This window comes from Sylvia atricapilla, chromosome 12 (genome assembly GCF_009819655.1).
Source record: "Sylvia atricapilla isolate bSylAtr1 chromosome 12, bSylAtr1.pri, whole genome shotgun sequence".
NCBI lineage: Eukaryota > Metazoa > Chordata > Aves > Passeriformes > Sylviidae > Sylvia > Sylvia atricapilla.
The window spans coordinates 2113642-2133119 of record NC_089151.1 but is presented as its reverse complement, the minus strand read 5'-3'; the positions used below and the strand labels follow the sequence as shown (position 1 = coordinate 2133119).

At 43.8% G+C, this 19478-nt stretch overlaps 2 protein-coding genes across 4 annotated transcripts in view; one reads left to right on the top strand and one right to left on the bottom strand.

The window, feature by feature from the left end:
* LOC136366440 (large neutral amino acids transporter small subunit 1) overlaps positions 1 to 19478 on the bottom strand; it is a 268449-nt gene that overhangs the window by 161596 nt on the left and 87375 nt on the right. The window lies entirely within an intron of this gene.
* The window catches only part of LOC136366431 (protein BANP), a 115772-nt gene that overhangs the window by 95591 nt on the left and 703 nt on the right, over positions 1 to 19478 (top strand). For all 3 annotated transcript variants that reach the window (XM_066327468.1, XM_066327467.1, XM_066327466.1), the window contains one exon: positions 15527 to 15670. In XM_066327468.1, the coding sequence (XP_066183565.1) occupies positions 15527 to 15670 (144 nt within the window). The remainder of the gene's footprint in view (positions 1 to 15526; positions 15671 to 19478) is intronic.

Here is a 19478-nt window from a genome sequence, read left to right as displayed (position 1 = left end):
GGAGAATTTACATTTTATGGAACTTTTTAATAAGAGCAAAGAACATTTGAGGTGCAGTTTAAGGAGTATAAAATCGTCAGTTTTAAAGCAGAACTATTTTTGCTCAGTGCTACAGGATTTAAAATCCATTAATTTGCCATTAGACAGTAATTAAAGTCTATCCCATTAATTTATATTCTTATTCCATTAATGATTTTTACTCCCCTGAATGTGTTTTACTCAATAACTTATTTTTACTCCATTCCTGATTTCCACTCCACCTTTTGCAGTTTAACAAACCTCAAGGAAAAAAATCTTGAGGGATTATCAGATATTCCTCATGAATGCGAGATCCTAATATTATAATTCCAGAGGTGAATCAATTAATGAGGAATTGCTTAATTAAAGTTCCTTCCCAGTGCAGTCCTTTGGCTGGATTTGTAGTGGAAATAATGATTATTTTCCCCAAAAAATGGCCAAGTTTGGATGCACTCAGGCTCACAGGATCCTGCAAAAACCGAGGGGACAGGAAATATTCCAGGACATAAAACCTCATCCTGGATAAAATTCCCTATAGTGGAGAACTAAGATAAGAAATCAGAAATTGTGGGATTTTTTTTGTCCACGTTTTCAGGTGTTTTCTCTGATTTTTTAATGGATTTTCTCCTGCTTTTCCCAAGGAAGGAGCCAGAGGAGGTTTGTGCTTTTGGAGGAAACTCCTGATCCCTTTGGCTCTGCCGTGATCCCACAATTCCTGAGGAACAGGAATGACTCTGAACCCTCTTCCCATTTATCCCCCTCTGTTAATTACAGGGAGTGATCAGCCAAAAGAATTCCAAAATCCACAGTTCCCTGAGCTGTCAGTCACAGGAAAACTTGGGATTTTCCCCTTTCCTTGTTTTCAGAGTTCTCTGCTCCCAGGTCTCTTTCCCAGGCTCTGCTCAAATACTTGGGATTCAAAAGGATCTTGACAGATTTGTGACAGTTTTTCCCTCAGAATCTTCGGGATGGGTTTGATTTCACTGTCCCATTTCAGCTGAACAAATTCTCCTTTGTTCTGGTGAAAACGAACAGGAAACTTTTCATTTAATTTTGACTTTTAAATTCTAATTCTTTCATTTAATTGACACGACAAAGTGCCTTTTTTTTTTTGTTTGTTTTTTTTTTTTTTGTTTTTGTGGTGGAAAATTTGGCATTTTGCAATTTCTGTGTTTCATTTCCTCGCTGAATAATCTGATTTTTATGCTCCTTGTGCCCTTTCAATAGACGAGGTTTTATTATTGATTTTTGATGTGCAAATTCCTTTAAAGCCTCTGCAGCGAGCTTGAACCTCCTCGAGAAAAACTCGTCCGTGATCAGCCCAAGTCCAAAGATTTTGAAAAATATTTCATGGATTCTTGGCAGCTCTTCTGAAGTGAGAACCAAATGAGAGCAGGGATAGCCCCAGGTCAGCTCTGGGTGTCTTTTAATGAGTTTTGGGTTTAATCTCAATATCTCAACTCGAAACATTTGCTTCTTGAAAGCAGAATATTTAATACACTGAGCAGTTGCTGACAGCTGCGTGGAAAAGGGGGGCAAAAAAAAAATTGTTTCCAGCTAAAAAAGAAATGCTTCAAAATGTTTTTATTTAAAAAAAAAAAAAAAAAAAAAAACAAAAAAAAAACCAAAAATCTCCACGACAACTTTGGAATATCTTCATCCTCGGGTTTTATTCCTTCTGTCACAGGGAGGATTTACAAGCTCATGAAAAGGTTACAATCCCAATAAAGCCACACGGAGCAGGGGATTAGAGAATTACAGAGTCTGTAAAACCCTGGCAGTGTGCAGTGAGGTGTGAGGTGAGGTTAAAAAAAAAACCAAAACAGGAAATAAGGACGGGGAAACCCTCGGAGTTTAAGGAGCAGGTGGCCAAAGGTCAGGGTTAAACTCTTTTGGGGTTAAGCAAACTCAGATTTGTTGGGTCTGGGTTAAATGGAGCCAGATCCTTCCTGACAGGGAAGTGCAAGGACTGCACAGACCCAGAATTATCTGACAAATATTGGCCAAAGCTGCTCCTGGGCTCGTGCAAAGCGAGTGGTTAACACGGAATTTTAATGTTGGAGATTTCCCTCTCAAAGTTTCCTCTTCATTTCTGCCTTTAAGGAATTCTGGGAGTGGGATTCAGAGCCTTTCCTTTAGAATATCTGCTCAAGGCTTTGAAATCCTCTCTCATTTTATTTGCTTTGCATTTGTCATTTGTGTTTCCTCTTCATTTTTGCCTTTAAAGAATTCTAGGAGTGGGATTCAGAGCCTTTCCTTTGGAATATCTGCTCAAGGCTTTGAAATCCTCTCTCATTTTACCCACTTCGCATTTTTCATTGTGAAAATGAAAATGAAATTTTCATTGTGGTGTTTTCCCAGCTTTCCACAAAATTCTTTCTTTCCACGGAATCGCTGTGGAAAACAAAACCCCACCGACCTTCCTTTAGATTCATTTCAAATTCTACATTTTCCACTTAAAAAAAAAAGAAAAAAAAAAAGAAATCCAGGTGGATTCATTCCATGACGGATCTTTCATAACCTTTGAGCATTCCTTGAGCTCAGCTTCTCCCAGAGGGATCCTTCCCCAAGTCCTCGTGTCTCCGCAAACACGCGGCTCATCCCGAGCCAGCTTTCCCAAATCTTGGACATTTCCCGGGAACATTCCGTATCTGGGCAGTTCCTATTATTTACCTGGGATCACAAGGACGGCAGCCACGGGATTACTCAACAATTAAGTCACTCATTAAGCAGATAGGTCAAAACCCTGCTGGTTTTCAACACATTTTTGAGGGTCGTTTTGCCACCTCATAAATTAAAAAATAAATCGCGGCGGCGGTGTGAGATAAACTCCCTGAAATATTCCTCCTTGGAAGTTCCTGGCTTTTGATAAAAACAGCTGATAGTGCTGGGAAGGGATTTGAAAACAGGATTTTCACAGTCGGAAAAAAATGGCCCCAAAATTGTTAATCTGATCTTTTTTAGCACTTAAAGTCAGAAGCGACCAACAGACACAATAATTCAGTGAAGAAATTCGGGAACCGTTCCCTTTTGTTAGCACTGAGCGAGTAAAAACTTGGAAAAACGGAGGGAATTAACAGCTTATTACTCATTTTTCTTCCTGCTTTTAAGGTCTACGAGAGATTTTTATCGAATTCAATTTGAAAGCAAAATCACCCACCCTTCCCAAACATCCCAAATGAGGATTTTAACCCTGCCTTGGCTCTCCTGGCACTGCTCCCTTTGGTTCCTTGGTGGCCAAAATCCACTTGTGCTCCGGCTCGGAGCGGGATCGGGGCCAGAAATGTGGAAAATGTGGGATAAGCGTGAGAAATGTTGGGCTGTAAAAGAAATGAATTCTTTATTTCCAGGGAATTACACATGATTTGTACCCTCAGCATCACCCAGGCTCGAGGCTCCCTCACCCTTTGGCTTGGTAGGATTTTGTTTTCCTTGGATAAAATCCTTCCCCAGTTCCCAAGCAGCGAGCAAACAGATTTAGACAGAAAACCCGCGATTGTTTGTTCTTTTTCAGGCTCAAATCTCATTTCCAGCCACAGGAAAAACATGAAAATGGATGTTTGCTTTTTTTTTTTTTTTTTTTTTCCCCCTCTGGTGATAAATATGATTTATTTCGATTTTTCTCGGGATATCTCAGTTATTCCAGTGGAAGCTTTGGAAGGGGAACGTTGCTTTCCTTGCACTCTTGGCTGCTGCTCAAGTGGTTTAAGTTTGTGCAGGAATAAAGTTTTTAAATTTAAAATTAATTATTTATCATAATAATTTCCATTTAGAACAAAGTGCGATTCTTGAAATTTTTAATTATTGTAATTATTGAAATTGTTTCTATGAACAGAACTTTTCCCCCTCTATTTTAAGCCTTAAAGAGTCCGACACAACAAAAATAAATTGGAATTCTCCCTCTTGCAGAATTATCTTACGTTAATAATTCCTGCACATCACACCCGTGGATTTTCTCAGCTCTTTATGAGGACAGCAATCCCATTCCCTGGAGGAGAAATCCTGGATTTACCTTCCCAGGGAATGAGAGGGTTTTTATCCCGGGTTTTGTGTCAGTGCAGGAACGGCGGCGCGTGGCGGTGCAGCCTCCAAGGTTTGATTTTTCCTGGAGTTCTCCACATTCCACCGGAATTCTTATCCTGAAGATCTCCTTGGATGTATCCAGGGAGGGCTTCAAACTTTTCATTTTCTCCCTTAATCCCTTTTGGTGGAGTCTCTGTCCCTGCTCTCCTCCTGACTCTTGGATCCCTCCCGGAGATTTCTGTGTGAGCGCTGGGATCCGCTCTTCCCACGTGTTGTGTGGAAACATTCCCAGATTTCTCCCAGTGCCATGAGTAGAATTATTAAGGATTTATCCACGTTAAGTATTTCCACGTGCACCTTTCTCCCCTTTCAGTGCTGAGCCCTTTGGGCTTTTGTTTTGCGGCATCTAAAATAATTCCAAACTTCCCTTGTTGGTAAAAAACCAGAAATTCCAGATGAGGTTTTTCCAATGTCAAACTGAATTTTTATCATTTCATCCTTGCATGCATTGGTCTGAAGAAGGAATGTTTATTAGGAATAATAAGCTTATTAATTTATACTTTTGCACATGTTTATTAGTAATAATGAGCTCCTTAATTTATAGTTTTGCTAATTATTGGTGCAAAACTCAGGTGGAATTTACTCCTGATTTACTCCTTCCCAACACAGGGTCAGGTACAGAAAGAGCAAAGGGACCCCTCAGTTTCTCTCTCCTGGTTTTTTATTCATTAAAACTCCCATAAAATTCATATAACAACATGATATTGTGTAATCTAGATGGCATATTAAATGATATAATTTCTTACATAATAGAAAAGAATTAATATCCTCCAATAGATAACATTATGTATTATTTTTATTGAAAATAAATATTGTTCTATCAGGTATATTATACAATGAACTATATTATAACTTTTATATAATAATAAATATTATATACAGTAAGTATTTTATATAGTAAATATTATATAAAATAACTATTATATAAAATAAATATTATTGTACTATGTATTCTATTATTGCATATATACTATATAAACAAAAATTAAAATAAAAATTAAAATAAATTATATATCATGTATGCCAATAGAACAATAATATTTATTGTATTATATAATAATATTAGATATATTATACAATATATATTAGATATATTATACAATATATTAGATATATTATACAATATTAGATATATTATACAATAACCATATTGTGTATATATATATATTATATAATTGTATATTATACAATAACCATTTCCCTGTGCCCAAACACTTTGGAAATCCCTTCAGGAATGGCAGCAGCAGCTTTTTCATGGAATATTTGAAGCCTGGAGCTCTCAAAGGGGCTCTTTGTCAATAAAACTGGGCGTGGCCTGGGGGGAACTCTGGGAATGTCCCCAAGGTTTGGGGATTTTTCCAGTGACAGGGCTGGAAAATGCTGCACGAGTGGGGAAATGTCAGAGGGTGTCAGAGGTTCAGATGAAATCAGTCCCGTTGTGCCTGGCACTGAGCTGATTTTCCCTGGAATTCCCCCTGACATTTGGGATGTGTTAATGTCACATTCAGCGGGTCACAGGCGGGACAATGCCCGGATTTGCTGCTGCTGAGCAGGAATTCCAGCGGGGAAAACAGGGAAAAACTGTGACTCAACTGCAGCATAAAGGGGAAACTGGGAATGGGATTGTTCCCAGGGAACTCCATTCCCTGGCTTTGGATCAGCTCCTCAGCAGAAGGAAAATGTTTGAGGGCTCAATGATCCCTCAAAATAGAGATTTGGGATTGCAGGTGGAGCAGGAGCAGCCCTGGGCAGGGCAGGGGTTGGTTTGTTCCTATAAAATCAGTGGGAATGTGGATTTGGGGGATCTGCAGGAGCTCAGGACAGGATTCCAGTCAGCTCCTGCTCCATCCCTCTGGACACTCCAGCCCCGGAATTAACCCCTGATCAGTCACATCCAGGGTGAAAATAGGCAGAAATTTTCATTTCCATGGATTTGGAACATGACATTTCTCACAATCAGAGACTCCCCAACCTTTTGAAACTTCCCCTGCTCACTCTTTGCCTGCTCCGTTCTGGGAGCCACCACTTAAACTTTAAAATCTCGTTTAAAATCTAATTATTAATTCTTATCACTCTTCTTATATAACACTGCCCAGCCATACTCTGAAATGTCCAGTGCTTTATTATTTATTTCCAGTTTTAGGATGAATAATTCCTAAAGATTTTTAATCTGACTGCGCATAAAAAGAAGGGGGGGGAAAAAAATTTAAATTGATCTTTTTCAGTGTTGTTTCATGCCTTATCTCCTCTGTGGCTTATTTACTGTACAGTGGCTTTCTTTGTGCTTTGTGTGATCCGATTCCTCAGTGATATATTCAGGAAAAAGCTCCAAGTAGGTAAATAAAAGGATCAGAGGGAATTCTTGGTCAGCTGAAAATCTCCTTGGAGAGTCTTTTATCCCTTTCTTTCCTGTGCTTTTATCTCCTTGTTATGACAAAAGCTTAAATAGCACTTACTGCCTCCTTCTCCTTAAATCCCATTTCTCCTTTCTCCTTCCAAAGTGTGAAACTTGGATTTAAGGGGCGTTGGGAAGTGATTTTTGAGGGATAAAGTTTGGAGTTGTTGCGCTGGGACTGTTCCATCCTGGCAGGATCCAGCCCCAGATTGCTCCAGAGGAAAATGTTGGTACCAGGAGGAGAACAGGCTGCAAAAACACCTCGTGTTAGGGCAGAAATTGTGAATTCAGGCGGGAATATTCCCAGAATTGCCTTAGGAACTGGGAATTCAGGGAGTAAATATTCCCAGATTTTCCTTAGGAGCTGGGAATTCAGTGGGGAATATTCCAGCATTTCCTTAGGAACTGGGAATTCAGTGGGGAATTATCCTCAGAATTTCTGTAGGATCTGAGAATTCAGTGAGGAAATATCCCCAGAATTTCCTGAGGAACTGGAATTCAGTGGGGAATATTCCCAGAATTTCCTGAGGAACTGGGAATTCAGTGGGGAATATCCCCAGAATTTCCTGAGGAACTGGGAATGGACCAGGGTCGCTCTGGGTCTCTCCATGAGCTGCTTTTGCTGAACTTTCACACTCATTGCAGGATTTTTAAGAGGAAAAAAAAAAAAACCCAAAGCCCAGCATGTTCCATGTTAGAAATGAAAAAACTGCTTTTTATGAGCACGAGCTCGATGGAATCCTATATGAAGGGGATCTTGGCATTTTGCAGTCCCAAGGCAGCGTCTGGATCCATGTGAGGGCTGGAAATGCTCTCATTTGTATCCGCACCAGACTCCAGCAAGGCCAAATGTGGGTGGGTTTTGATTTTTCCTCCAGTGCTGAACCCATTTCCAGCCTTTTCCTCATCTCCATAAACAGCCAGACACGCTCAGACTGCAGGATGTGTGAAGAGGAAAAAAAAAAAAAAAATCCACTCATCTAAATCAAAATAATTCATCCCTTAATGGGCTGGGAGGAGGAAAAACTTTCCCTGACACTCTCAAAATTCCTTCCCATCCCACAAATCCCTGTCAGCCGGAGCTCTTTGTGCTCCTTCCCCCTGCACAGCTTTTGGGATAACCTTATCAGGTTATCACTTTTATTGCTGCCCCACTCCTGATGGATGGTTGGGCCACCAAAGCTGCCAAGAAATGATGGTTTCTATAGAATTATTCCATTTATTCAGCTCTCTTTGTCCAGCATTTCTCTCTCTACTCCAAGAACTGGAGCGCCCTGTTAAGAATTAAAGAATTTCTTACTTCCCACGGGTTAGACAGAGGAAAGTTTGGAGTTGTGGAGGGAGAAGATTCCCAGCAGCCCAGGGAACGCTGTGTGTTCGCTGCTCGGAGAAAACCACTTTCTTGCTTTCAAAACTGAGGGGTTGGTTGTAAAAATAAGGCACTTTAACCTTCTGAAAAGTGTATTTTGGTGAGCTTCAGTTCCACTTCCCACTCGTGTGGCCACACACACGCTCAGGGCCTGCTTTGGGGTGGAGTTTCCCCCTTTTTTCCTTGGTTGAGACCGGATTTTCAGTGGGCAGAACACGAGTGAAGCTGACCTGGCTGCACACAACTATTCCTGAGCACAACTGTGTGCTCCCAGCCTTTATTTGAGGTTCTATCCTCGTTTTACATTATCCCAGCTGGGTATTAAAGTGAGCTCCAGAACTGGCAATGGCTTGGGGGAAAGCAGATGTGGACTCGGAGCAAACAAGGGATTTGGGCTTCCAGAGCTCTCCTTGATGTCTGCTTCAAATTCACACGGCAGGGGAAAGAAAAAATAAAATAAAATGGAGAGGGCTTCCAAAATGCCTTTTCAACCATGCAAATGACGCTGGGAAAGTTTAACATGTATGCAAATGTAATCTGGAGAGGGGAATTAAAGACCTTTGGCTGGCCTGGAGGCTCAGCTGGTAGCAAAATAGAAATTTATTGCTGGATGGGAGAGCGAGGTTCAAGCACGGGCCAGGGGTGGCTGGGAGCTCCACGTAGGTGAAGCTTGGAGCTCTACAGCAAAGCCAAGGCTTGAGAGATGGGCTGGTTCCTGTAATTCCATCCCCTGCGTGTGGCTGGAGTGGAAAATGAGCACAAAGGGTAAACAAAGGGGTGAGGAGAGCGCAGAACCTCGGAGAGCCCAGCAAGGGTAAAACTGCCCTGACAACTCACATATGGTTGGAGTTTAATCCACGGGGGAGAACAGGCACTCCACGCCCGTGCCAATTGTTTTCCACCCCCAAAGCAAAGAGATTTTAATGATTTATAGCAGAACAGGGTGGATGTGTTACCTAATGGCTTTAGAATGACTCGATGCAGTTTTTCGAGGCGATGCAGGAAGTGCAGTGGATAAACAAATCCCTTCTTATTCCTCTTTGTTCCCGTTTGAAACGGAGCTTTGGTGCTCTGCTGAAATCCTAATTTCTCTGGGAGTGCTTTTCCGTGCAAGCAGAAAAGAAAAAAAAATAAAAAAAAATTAAAAATCCCTCCCAGAAAAAGGATTTTATTTGAGGGCTCAATGTGGACTGTCATTGGCAAATCCCATGTTTGAAGGATTTGTACAATTCTTACATGTCAGGCTACTACTGGCTTCAACTTGAGACAAGTCCATAAAGGAGGAAATTAATTCAAGGAATCACCAATTTGTCTGCACAATTGGGAAAGCATCATGTGCAGCCCCAGAAATTGTAGCACACGACTTAGTCAAACAAACTGACAGTCTCTGGGGATTCATTTCAATTTTATGGCTGGAAATTAGAAAAAGAGCATTTGCATCATTGCAAGTGTGAGAGAAGCACCAATCCTCCAGCCTTTCACCAGGGATTGGGAACATTTGTCCCCTTAGTGCCTTGGGGAAAGGGAGGCACGTGTGGAATTCCAGCAGAAATGAGGTGGCTTCAGGTGGAGGAAATGGAGATAATTCATGGCTTTATCTGTGAGCCCTGCTGGGGATCACAGGCTGCTGATTTGTGCAGCTCTGAGCTTATTCAATCTTTCAAAACCCAATATTTTCAAAACGACAGAGGTTGTGTGGAACAACATCCACCTCCATGGAGGAAATCCATCAGCTTTCCTAATTGCTTTTCTTCAGGAAAAGGCTTTGGACATCAGAGATGATTTTCTGGGGAGGGAGATGATGGATCACTTTTAATATCCAGCCCATCTGCTCCGAGTTCTGATCACCACCACAGCCACACTCACCTTGCCCAGTGCCAGAAATCGAAATAAAATAGATAAAACTTCTGTTCCTTTGGATTCTTTGGACATGAACTTTCCCTAAGAGATAAAAGCCAGGATTAGAGCTGGAGTTGAGTGTTTTAATTCCTTTCCTACCAGTATCCTGTCGCTTTTGTAGGAGTGTTTGGAGAAGTGCAGGTGTTCTCTCATATGGTTTTCATTCCAAACCTCAGCCTTTCCATATGTTTATTTTTAGCTGAAATTCTGGGATTCATATTCCCCCTCCACATGGAAATTGCCCCTGTAACACGGAGAACTCCTCATGTTCAGCAGAGCTCTGTCTCTCCTGTCAGGAGATTGGGGTGGAAAAGGAAAACTAAAGACAACAGACAGCTCCAGGTTGTGGATTCCTCCTCTGTGCAGGAAATCAGGGAACATCTTCCCAAAGGAGTGGAGCTGTTAAAGAGAACAAACCCTGAGGGACTCGCTCTGCTCTTTAACTTGGGTCAAGTTTCCACTTTTCCTTGTCCTTGGGAATTTTTTTCCATGAATCATGTCCAGAGCAGGGTTTTTTTGGGTTTTTTTTTTTGGTGCAAGTTTCTGTTAGAAACTCATTAATGTAATTCAGGTAATTCTCTGGAGCACTTTTTGCTCCTTTTAGTGCTCTTTAATTGACAGGCACTGGCTTAGAACTTTCTCCAGCTCCTGATTTATAGCTCAGCCTCCTCACTGGGGTTTTTTCCTGCCATCCTCCTCCTGCTTTGCCTTTGAAGCCACCACGAACTTCTGATCCTGATGGATGTAACTCCAGCTGGTGACATCATTCCAGAATCCAAGTGGAGGAGGGAGAAGATTCATTTCCTTCGGCCCTTTCCCGAGCTGTGCAATCCTAGAACTTCTCTGTGTCTCCCTGCTTGTTTTCCCCATCCATATTTCTCCCAGTTAATGGGATCCTGCTGGGGACAGTAGGAGCAGTGTTTCGTTACTCTGGCAACAAGAGCCAAACTTTCAGATCTTATTTTGCTTCTAGTAAAGAAAAAAAAAACCCAACAAAAAGCCCACTGCCAGTTATGATGTAAACATTTGCAGCTCCCCCTAAATCTCTTTTCTTTCTGGAACTGAAGTGAAATGACCCTTCGGAGGGCAGAGTGAGGGATTGGAGCAGACATTTCCCAGCTGCGTGGGATTTGGGGAGATCCTCGGTGATCTGCTCAGACTCTTTTTAAAGTGGCATATTTACTGCCAGCCTCATTGGAGGGGATGGAGCTTCTCAGCAGCACTGAGAGGCCAAAGCCTCCTCTGGATTTATTTAGGAGAAGATTGGATGCTCTTCCCTGCTGCAATTGCCTGAAGCCTTCAGCAGCATTTCATGGGAAGCGCTGAAAAATTCCCCAGCATTTCATTTTGTTCTTAGCAGAGCTAATCCCACCAGGAATTGGAGCCCAGGGTGCCATTTCAATCCAGGTGGATATTTTTTAGAGGAGCAGGGATTGGCCACGTTGGGATGGAAAGGGAGCCTTCAGGAATGAGGGATCCTCTCCCTCTTGGCTGTGTTGTGGCACTCCGGCAGATTTCCCACCAGGCAGAGGCTGTGATTCACCCTCAGTTATTCCTTGGAATGACCTCTCCCAGTGCTGGTCACTCACAGGAGTCTGTGTCACCCTCTGTGACTCCTTCCTTGGGCTCCAGTTTAGGAAGAGTTCCCTGACACTGGAGGAGTTTTCCCTGGATTATCCAGCCATTACTCAGTTGTACATTGAATAAAACCCAGCAATAACATTCTGCTGGAAAAGAAACCCCATTTAAGCCAAAGGCTTCTTTAGTATTGCTCAAAAGAGTGAATTATCGAAGGGGCCTGGAATTGCCCACTCCTGACAACTCTTCCTTTGGGAAGCAGCTCCCTGGATTTTGCTGTGCTTGCTGCTGGCACTGAACCATTCCTTCACAAACTCTTGCAATTGTGTGGATTTGGGGACTCCTGAGGGATTTTAAAGCTCACCCAGTGCCACCCCTGCCATGGGACACCTTCCGTTATCCCAGGTTGCTCCAAGCCCCATCCAGGGGACACTTCCAGGGATGGGGAAGCCATCCTTTATTTCTTCCCAGAGAAGAAAATCTCTGAGAATTCCATTCCAGCACCTCCCCACCCTCAGAGGGAGGAATTTCTTCCTAAAATCCCATCCAGCCCTGCCCTCTGGCAGTGGGGAGCCGTTCTCTGTGTCCTGTCCCTCCATCCCTTATCCAAAGTCTCTCCCCGTCTTTCTTGGAGCCCCTTCAGGCACTGCAAGGTCACAGTTTGGTCACCCTGCAGCTTCTCCAAGCTGAACATTCCCAGTTCTCCCAGGTTTTCCCTGCAGGAAAGGTGCTCCATCCCTCTGGAGTGCAGGTTGGTTTTGGGAAGAGCCATCAGGTAACTCCAGGGTCATCCTGAGACGTTTCCCTCGGAGCACAATTCCCTGGGGATTGAGATGAGTCAAAGAAACCATCCAGATTTCCTTTCTTCCCCATATCCCCTGGAATCTGATACAGGGGATGAGATGAGGTAACTCCTGTCTCCATAACCAGTCATTCCTACTGAAATTCCATCTGCGCTCCAACTGCCAGTTAATTATAATCCTAATTAATTGTCATTAACCTTTGCACTTGTGCTTGCCCCAGGTGGATTTTCAATGGAAATCTGTGTTTGGATTTGACATCATTGTTCCATTCCTGAGCCCATCCCTGCCAGAAATCCAACAAAGCCACACTTTGCCATCCCTCCTCTCGCCCCACCAGGCCGTGGCAGGCAGGAAAAGGGACATTTTGGGGACATTTAGGTGACACAATGGCTGCAGGTTGTATTCCTGGGGAAGGGAATCTTGGAGCCGGGATGGTTTATTCTTCTTCTTACACAATTCAATAATGCCCCTGCTAAAAACACACTCTGCAATTCTCCTTTTGCTCTCTCTCCCCACTCCGTGGAGCTGAAATCAGCTTCCTTTTCCCTGCCTGTGATTTTGGGGGATTTCCAGGAGGTGCTCCCCGTTCTATGGCCCTGCAGGGGGTTCCCTGATGAAGCTTTGACAGATTTAGGGTCACTTTCTTGCACGGTTCCACTCAGCACTCCCAGAAATGCACAGCAGGGATGGTTCCCCCGCTCCCAACTGCTTTGGTTTGTGCTGAATTTCTTTTCACATCGGCACCTTTCGTGTCAGGAAGAAATAACAAGCCTAGGTACAAGTTGTTGTTGGGGAAGGGGAGATCTCCGAGGGAATTTCTCATGAAATTCCCAGTGAAACGCTCACTTTAAGAGCAGTGGATGCTTTTTATTTCGTTTTACCCAACAGACTTTTTATTTTCAGAGCAATTAATTGAGATATTCATGGGAATAAAGCACCTGAAAGCTCTTGCAGTGGGATTTTCTGCAAAGCCCTTATCCCACAACCCTACACTTCCTTCTTGTTGGAATATTTGAGGATGTGAGCCACTAAATGGATGTTTTGCTGGCACTAAATGCAGGAGATGGTTTTAGTTTCAAGCTCCAAAAGTTTCAGACTGAAAAGAATCAGGGAGAGGGAGTTATCTTTTTGGAAGAGAACTCTTATCAGCAGAGCTTCTTATCATTTGGAGGAGCTGTGTTTGTCATTTGAATGTGTTTGGCCATCAGTGTCCCAGGGTTTTCAGCTTCCAGAAACATCCACTCGTTCTGGGATTCCAAACCTCACTTTTTTTTAAAGAAACACCGTCTTTTACTGTATTCCTGCTGCAGAAATGGGGGGAAAAAAATGGAAAAAAGGCACCCAAATCCCAATATATCGTATTTTTGAGGTTTTTATAGGTGGGCACACACATGTGCTTGGTCAGATTAATAAAAGAACTCACAACAGTAGCAAGAATGGTTCAAAAATGGAGTTTAAAATGTTTAAAACTGGGGTTTAGGGGGTTCAAAAATGGAGTTTAGAAGGTTCAAAATGAGGTTTAGTGGGTTCAAAGGATGTGATAGGAACTGAACCATGTTTGAATAATTTTGGAAGAAATTGAGAGAAACTTTCTTATATTTTATTCCTTTTTAAAGAATTCCCTTCCATGCCTTGGCAGTTGAATGTTAAATGGGAATTATTTGTAATGAGACAAAATGGACTTGACATGGAAAGAAAAAGAGCAGAGCAAATAACTGGTTTTCATTATTAATATTCATTTTATAACGTTTTGTGGGGTAAATACCTCACTGAAGCAAGGTCAAAATAGAGAAATTTGAGAGATCAATTGTTTTCATGTCCCAAATCACCAAGACTTTGAAGAGAGTATCATAAAGGGGGGAAAAAGGAGGAGAGGGAAAAACCTAAAGAGAAAGGGAGAGATTTGGGTCAGTGGGAGAATCCCAGGATCCCAGAATGTTGGGTTGGATTCCATTGGGTTATCCCATGCCATGGACAGGGACATCTCCACCATCCCAGCTGCTCCAACCCAAACTGTTCCAGGACTCTGTGCTCGTGGGGTTCTTCAGTCACTCCCAGCCCTTCTGAACTTTCCAGCTGAGAAATAAAAGAGGAAAAAAAAATAAAATTCCTTTCAAACCTGCAGGGGATCAATGGGACAGAGGGTGATCCCCACCACAGCATTGGGTGCTTCCAAAACTAATACTGTGGGATGAGAGAATTCTGCTTCTTCCTTGGAAGGAGACTGGGCCATCCTTGAGCAGCTCGGGGCTGGTGCTGTCTCAGAACACCCAAGATCCCAATAAAAATCCTGGAGGTCATTCCTGGAGGTCACCTCCTCTTCCTCCCACGCTCCCCGGGGAAATTGGGGTCCACCCCCTCGTCCGTGGCCACCCACCCTCAGATCAGCTGAGAAATCATCCTCTGGTCAGCAGAACCTCTGAGAACAATGTTGTTTTTTTTTGCTCTTTGTTCTCTTCTTTCGGTTTGAAAGATTCCTTTTGTTCGCTGTGTTGAAATGTTTAAAAACCCCTCATTTGTGGCTCGTAAAAATTAAACCTGGGCGTGGGGCGTGAGAAATGCAAGGGGGACTTGTTGGTTTTTATATACGTTTGTTTTATGCTGAGCTTTGTTTCAAGAAGGGAATTAAAGTGAAGGGAATTAAATCCCAAGCCCCAGAGATGGATCGATCTTCCTGTGAGTTTGAGGCCTGTGAGGGACTTCTCCAGCCAAATGCAGATGGGATCAACATCAGCATTAATTAGGAATTCCTAAATCTACACCTTCCTATCGATATAAATATAATATAACCATTGCTGGAATGAATGCCTTGGCTGTGGGAAGGAATATCTTGGATCCGGTTTTCATGCAGGAAAACCTTGCTCAGTGATTTCTGATGTCACCACACTCACAGTGGGATCTGTCCCGATGAATTTGTCATAACTAACATAATTATCAATCCCACAATTGGGATTGATGATTATGTTAATTACGACAAATTAATAATAATTATTATTAATTGATTATTAATAATTATGATTAATGCATGGGGCATCCAGTATGGATGCATCCAGTGTGGGAATCCACGTGTGTTTTGTGGGAAACCCTCCTGGGAGCACGCTGAGGGACAGCTTCTCTTGTGGCATTGCAGTAGGAGCCACGAGGAGGGATTTTAGATGATTGCCTTAAAAGCATTACAGCAAAAAAAAAAACAAAAAAAACCCACTTATAACTTCCAAGGTATTGTAATTAGACCTGAATTCTGATCGTGACGGCGTGAACCGTAACCATCTCACCCTAACGGGATAAAAGTCTGGAGAAGGCCTCTGTGGGTGGAGAAGAAGGGCCACAGCGGGGCTGGGTGTCAGTGCCAGCCCTCACCTGCCTGTCCCCTGTCCCCAGGTGCTGCAGGGCGCCCAGCTGATCGCCGTGGCCTCGGCGGAGCCGGCGGCGGGCGGCGTGGACGGCTCCCCGCTGCAGGGCAGCGACATCCAGGTGCAGTACGTGCAGCTGACCCCTGTGACAGAGCACGCTGCCAGCGGCCAGGTACGGGCCTCTGCGCCTGCCTCTGCAGCTCCTGCTGCCCTTCTCTCTGTGCTTGGTGTGATCTTCCTCCTGTACTTCCCTCTGCCCTTCCCTCTGCGCCTGCCTCTGCAGCTCCTGCTGCCCTTCCCTCTGCCCTTCTGTCTGTGCTTCCCTCTGTGCTTGGTCTGCCCTTCCCTCTGCCCTTCCCTCTGCACCTGCCTCTGCAGCTCCTGCTGCCCTTCCCTCTGTGCTTGGTGTGATTTTCCTTCTGCACTTCCCTCTGAACTTCCCTCTGCGCCTGCCTCTGCAGCTCCTGCTGCACCTCTGTCTGTGCTTCCCTCTGTGCTTGGTGTGATCTTCCTTCTGTGCTTCCCTCTGCACTTCCCTCTGCACCTGCCTCTGCAGCTCCTGCTGCCCCTCCTCCTGCCCTTCTGTCTGTGCTTGGTCTGATCTTCCTTCTGCTCTTCCCTCTGCACTTCCCTCTGAACCTCCTGCTGCACCTCCTGCTGCCCTTCCCTCTGAACTTCCTTCTGTGCTTGGTGTGGTCTTCCTTCTGTGCTCCCCTCTGCCCTTCTTCTGTGTTTGGTCTGATCTTCCTTCTGCCCTTCCCTCTGCATCTCCTGCTGCCCTTCCCTCTGTGCTTGGTGTGATCTTCCTTCTGCACTTCCCTCTGCCCTTCCCTCTGAACTTCCTTCTGCCCTTCCCTCTGTGTTTGGTCTGATCTTCCCTCTGCCCTTCCCTCTGCGCTTGGTGTGATTTTCCTTCTGCCCTTCCCTCTGCCCTTCCCTCTGCACTTCCATGTGTGCATGCTCTGCCCTTCCCTCTGCCCTTCCTTATTCATTTCCTTCTCCATTTCCTTCTCCACTTCCCTCTCCACTTCCCCCCCTTTCTCCTCTCTGTGTGTTTAATGTGCCTTAAACAGCTCTCAGATGGGTTTTGTGTCTACCCACAAATACAGGCAGCTCGTGATGCTCTTTCCAAACCCATAAAAACCATCATTTGTAATAAGAAACATATTTTTTTAAAAAAGACAGAAATGACCCTTGACTGCTGCTGCTTTTCTGTGCTTGCTCAGTGCCTCTGGAGGAGTTATTTTGGTCACTCATGTGTCCTTGAAGGCTGAGAGCCATCACAAAGGACAGCACCAAAAACGTGGCTGCAATTAGCCAAAAAAAAGTATTTTCAGGCTGAGGTTTCCCCTCAGGAAAGTTATTCCTGTTCTGACAGCAGTTTTCCAGTTGTTTTGATCAACAGAAAGTCCTGCAGCAGTTGGAAGTGAACACTTGATCCTCTCCTCCACGGAGGAGGAATTATTGGGGGATTTTTTGGGTCGTTTTTAATCAGTTTGAACAGCTGTGAATCTGTGGCCAGAAAAAGTCTGTCATCGGCTTGAAGCTTCGGTGACAGCACCACAAAGTTGATTTAAAACAGTTGGAACGTGTTTTTCTGAATCTGGTCGCACGTGGTTTTGAAAATCCCACTCCATGGGCTTCTTCCCCGTGGACTTCTTTTTGCCTCAGCACTGCCTTTGTCAAGATTTTATTTTTAAGAGAGCTCAGGTTCTGCATGGATTGTTTTTTTATGGATCCTCCATCAGTGCTGCTCCTGTGGATTTAATAAACCCAAGAACAACGGGAATAAACCCGAGCTGGGAAGGACCCACAAGGATCATGACCCCAAATAATCCAAGCAGGCAGTGCAAGGTGTTCCTCATGCTGCTGTCCCCACTCCAAGCCTGAAGAATTCCCAGATTTCCCTTCTGTGGGGTTTCTCCCCGTGCCTGTGCTCCCTCCTCTCACCCAGCACCTCCTCAGGAAGGAATTCTGGAGCAAAGTTCCCAAGAGCAGCATCAGCAGGAGTTCCTCCCTCTCCAGAGCCACTTTGCACCTTGTTGGTTTTTCAGGCTGTGGTTAACCACAGAGCTCTCCAGGGAAGGAATGTGACAGGAAAAGGGGATGAAAGGAAAAGCAGACAAGCCCCAAAACAAGTCGGGCTGTAAAGATTTCCTCACTTTGCACCGAGTGAAAACTGAGGAGCTGGAAAGGAGCTGGAGAAACCAAACTTGGTGTTTGCATTGCTCTGAGTTTAAAAAGTTCAGGAGCTTTTTTTTATTATTATTATTATTTTGTGGATAAAAATATGGAATTTTACAGAAGGATCTCTCATCTGAAGGGAAAACCCTCCAAGTGAGGCTGCACTGACACTTCCCCCCGGTTCCTTGTCAAGGTGCTGAGATGTTCCCAAGGGTTTTGCAGCTCTTTATCAATCAAAGCTCATTCAAGTGGAATTTATTTTCCACCTGGCTTGGATCCCGTGCCAATTCCATGTTTGAAACAGCACAAATGTGGATTTATTCCATGTCTCACAACAAGGCACCAGTTTCCTGCCCTTTCTTTTTTTCCTGCTCTGAGTTCAGCTGGAGCAGAGCAAAAGCCACTCCAATTTTGTATTTTCAGTCTATTCATGAATGATTTTCGCTTGGCTTCTTTTCATGTTTTGACAGCAGTTTGCAAAGTCTAGAAATACAGAATATTTGGGTTAAAATTCTGTGCTCGGATGCAATGCTGGTGGTAAATTTTGTTAGATTTGGAGAAAAAAACCCACCGTTATTCCAAATATAAGTTATTATAATCCCTTTCAAGTCTGAGGTTGGATCAATATTTGGGGTTGCTGTTGTGTTGATATTTGATAATTCTATTTACTCAACACTTATTTTCCTCTAAATGGGAAAGAAAAGTTTGAGGGTTATTTAAAAATAAATTGTGCTATCCAATTTAGCAATCTCCTAGATTTATTCAGCACCTTGGCATGAATTTATTGAACTTTTAAACAAACACAAAATACCCTTCAAATTAAATAGGAAAAAAAAAATTCCTGTAGCCAAATACAATTACTGCCAACAAGGCAGAGGGAAATAAATGAATTTAGGAGCAACACTTTATGATTTTGAAATTCTTTAATTTGAATAATAAATAAGCTGGGACTGTGTCATAAAAGCTGAAAGTTGGGAATTCTGGTGGTTTTTCCACCCCTTGTAGATCTTTTTGACAGGCTCAAGGCTGGGAGCACACAGCAGAGCTTTTTCATCACCAGAATCCTGTCAGAGAGAGAATCCTGTGGCCAGGCTGTTGCACAGAGCATCCTTTAGAGGTGTTTACCAGGGGAAATCCAGCAAGGGCAGATCTCTGGAATGAGTTTAGAGGGGAAAAAAAATCCTGAAATCCTCGCCCTGTGCTTGGGATTTGATCCGTGCAGGAGAGGGGAGGTTTCCCTGGGTGTGAGGGGCTCTCCCCAGCTGCTCTGGGTGCTGCTCCTCTCTCCCACCTCTGCAGGTGCTTTTCCTGACTCCCAGGAATTTGGATTTTCCCTGCCCAGCCTTATTCCTGCTTGTCCTTGGGGAGAGAGGGGAATCCAGGCTGCAGGAGGAAAAGCTGACTGCAGTCCTGCTGTTCTCACTTCACCCAAAATATGAAAATCAGCATTTTTTTAGACCTTATCCTGCTCCAGCTGGGAGATTCCAAGGACAAAGCCAAGAGGTGATCCCACTCTCCTTGTTCCCAGCAGCTCTGGCACTCCACATCTCCCTCCTGTCTTTTCCATGATCATCCTTGGTGGCCTTTCCAGCTCCCAATTCCCAAAGTCTCTCCGTTGGGATGAGCCTTCCACAGCTTCACTTTGGTGCCAGACTCCGAATTTATTTCCTTTATTTGGAGCTGGTTCTTTTCCTGAGAAGAGAGAGGGAATAATTGCCTCGGTGCCACTCATGATTTCGTAGATCTTTATCCTAATTGCATTATTTCAGCTTCCTCATTAGGCTTCGTGGAGACTC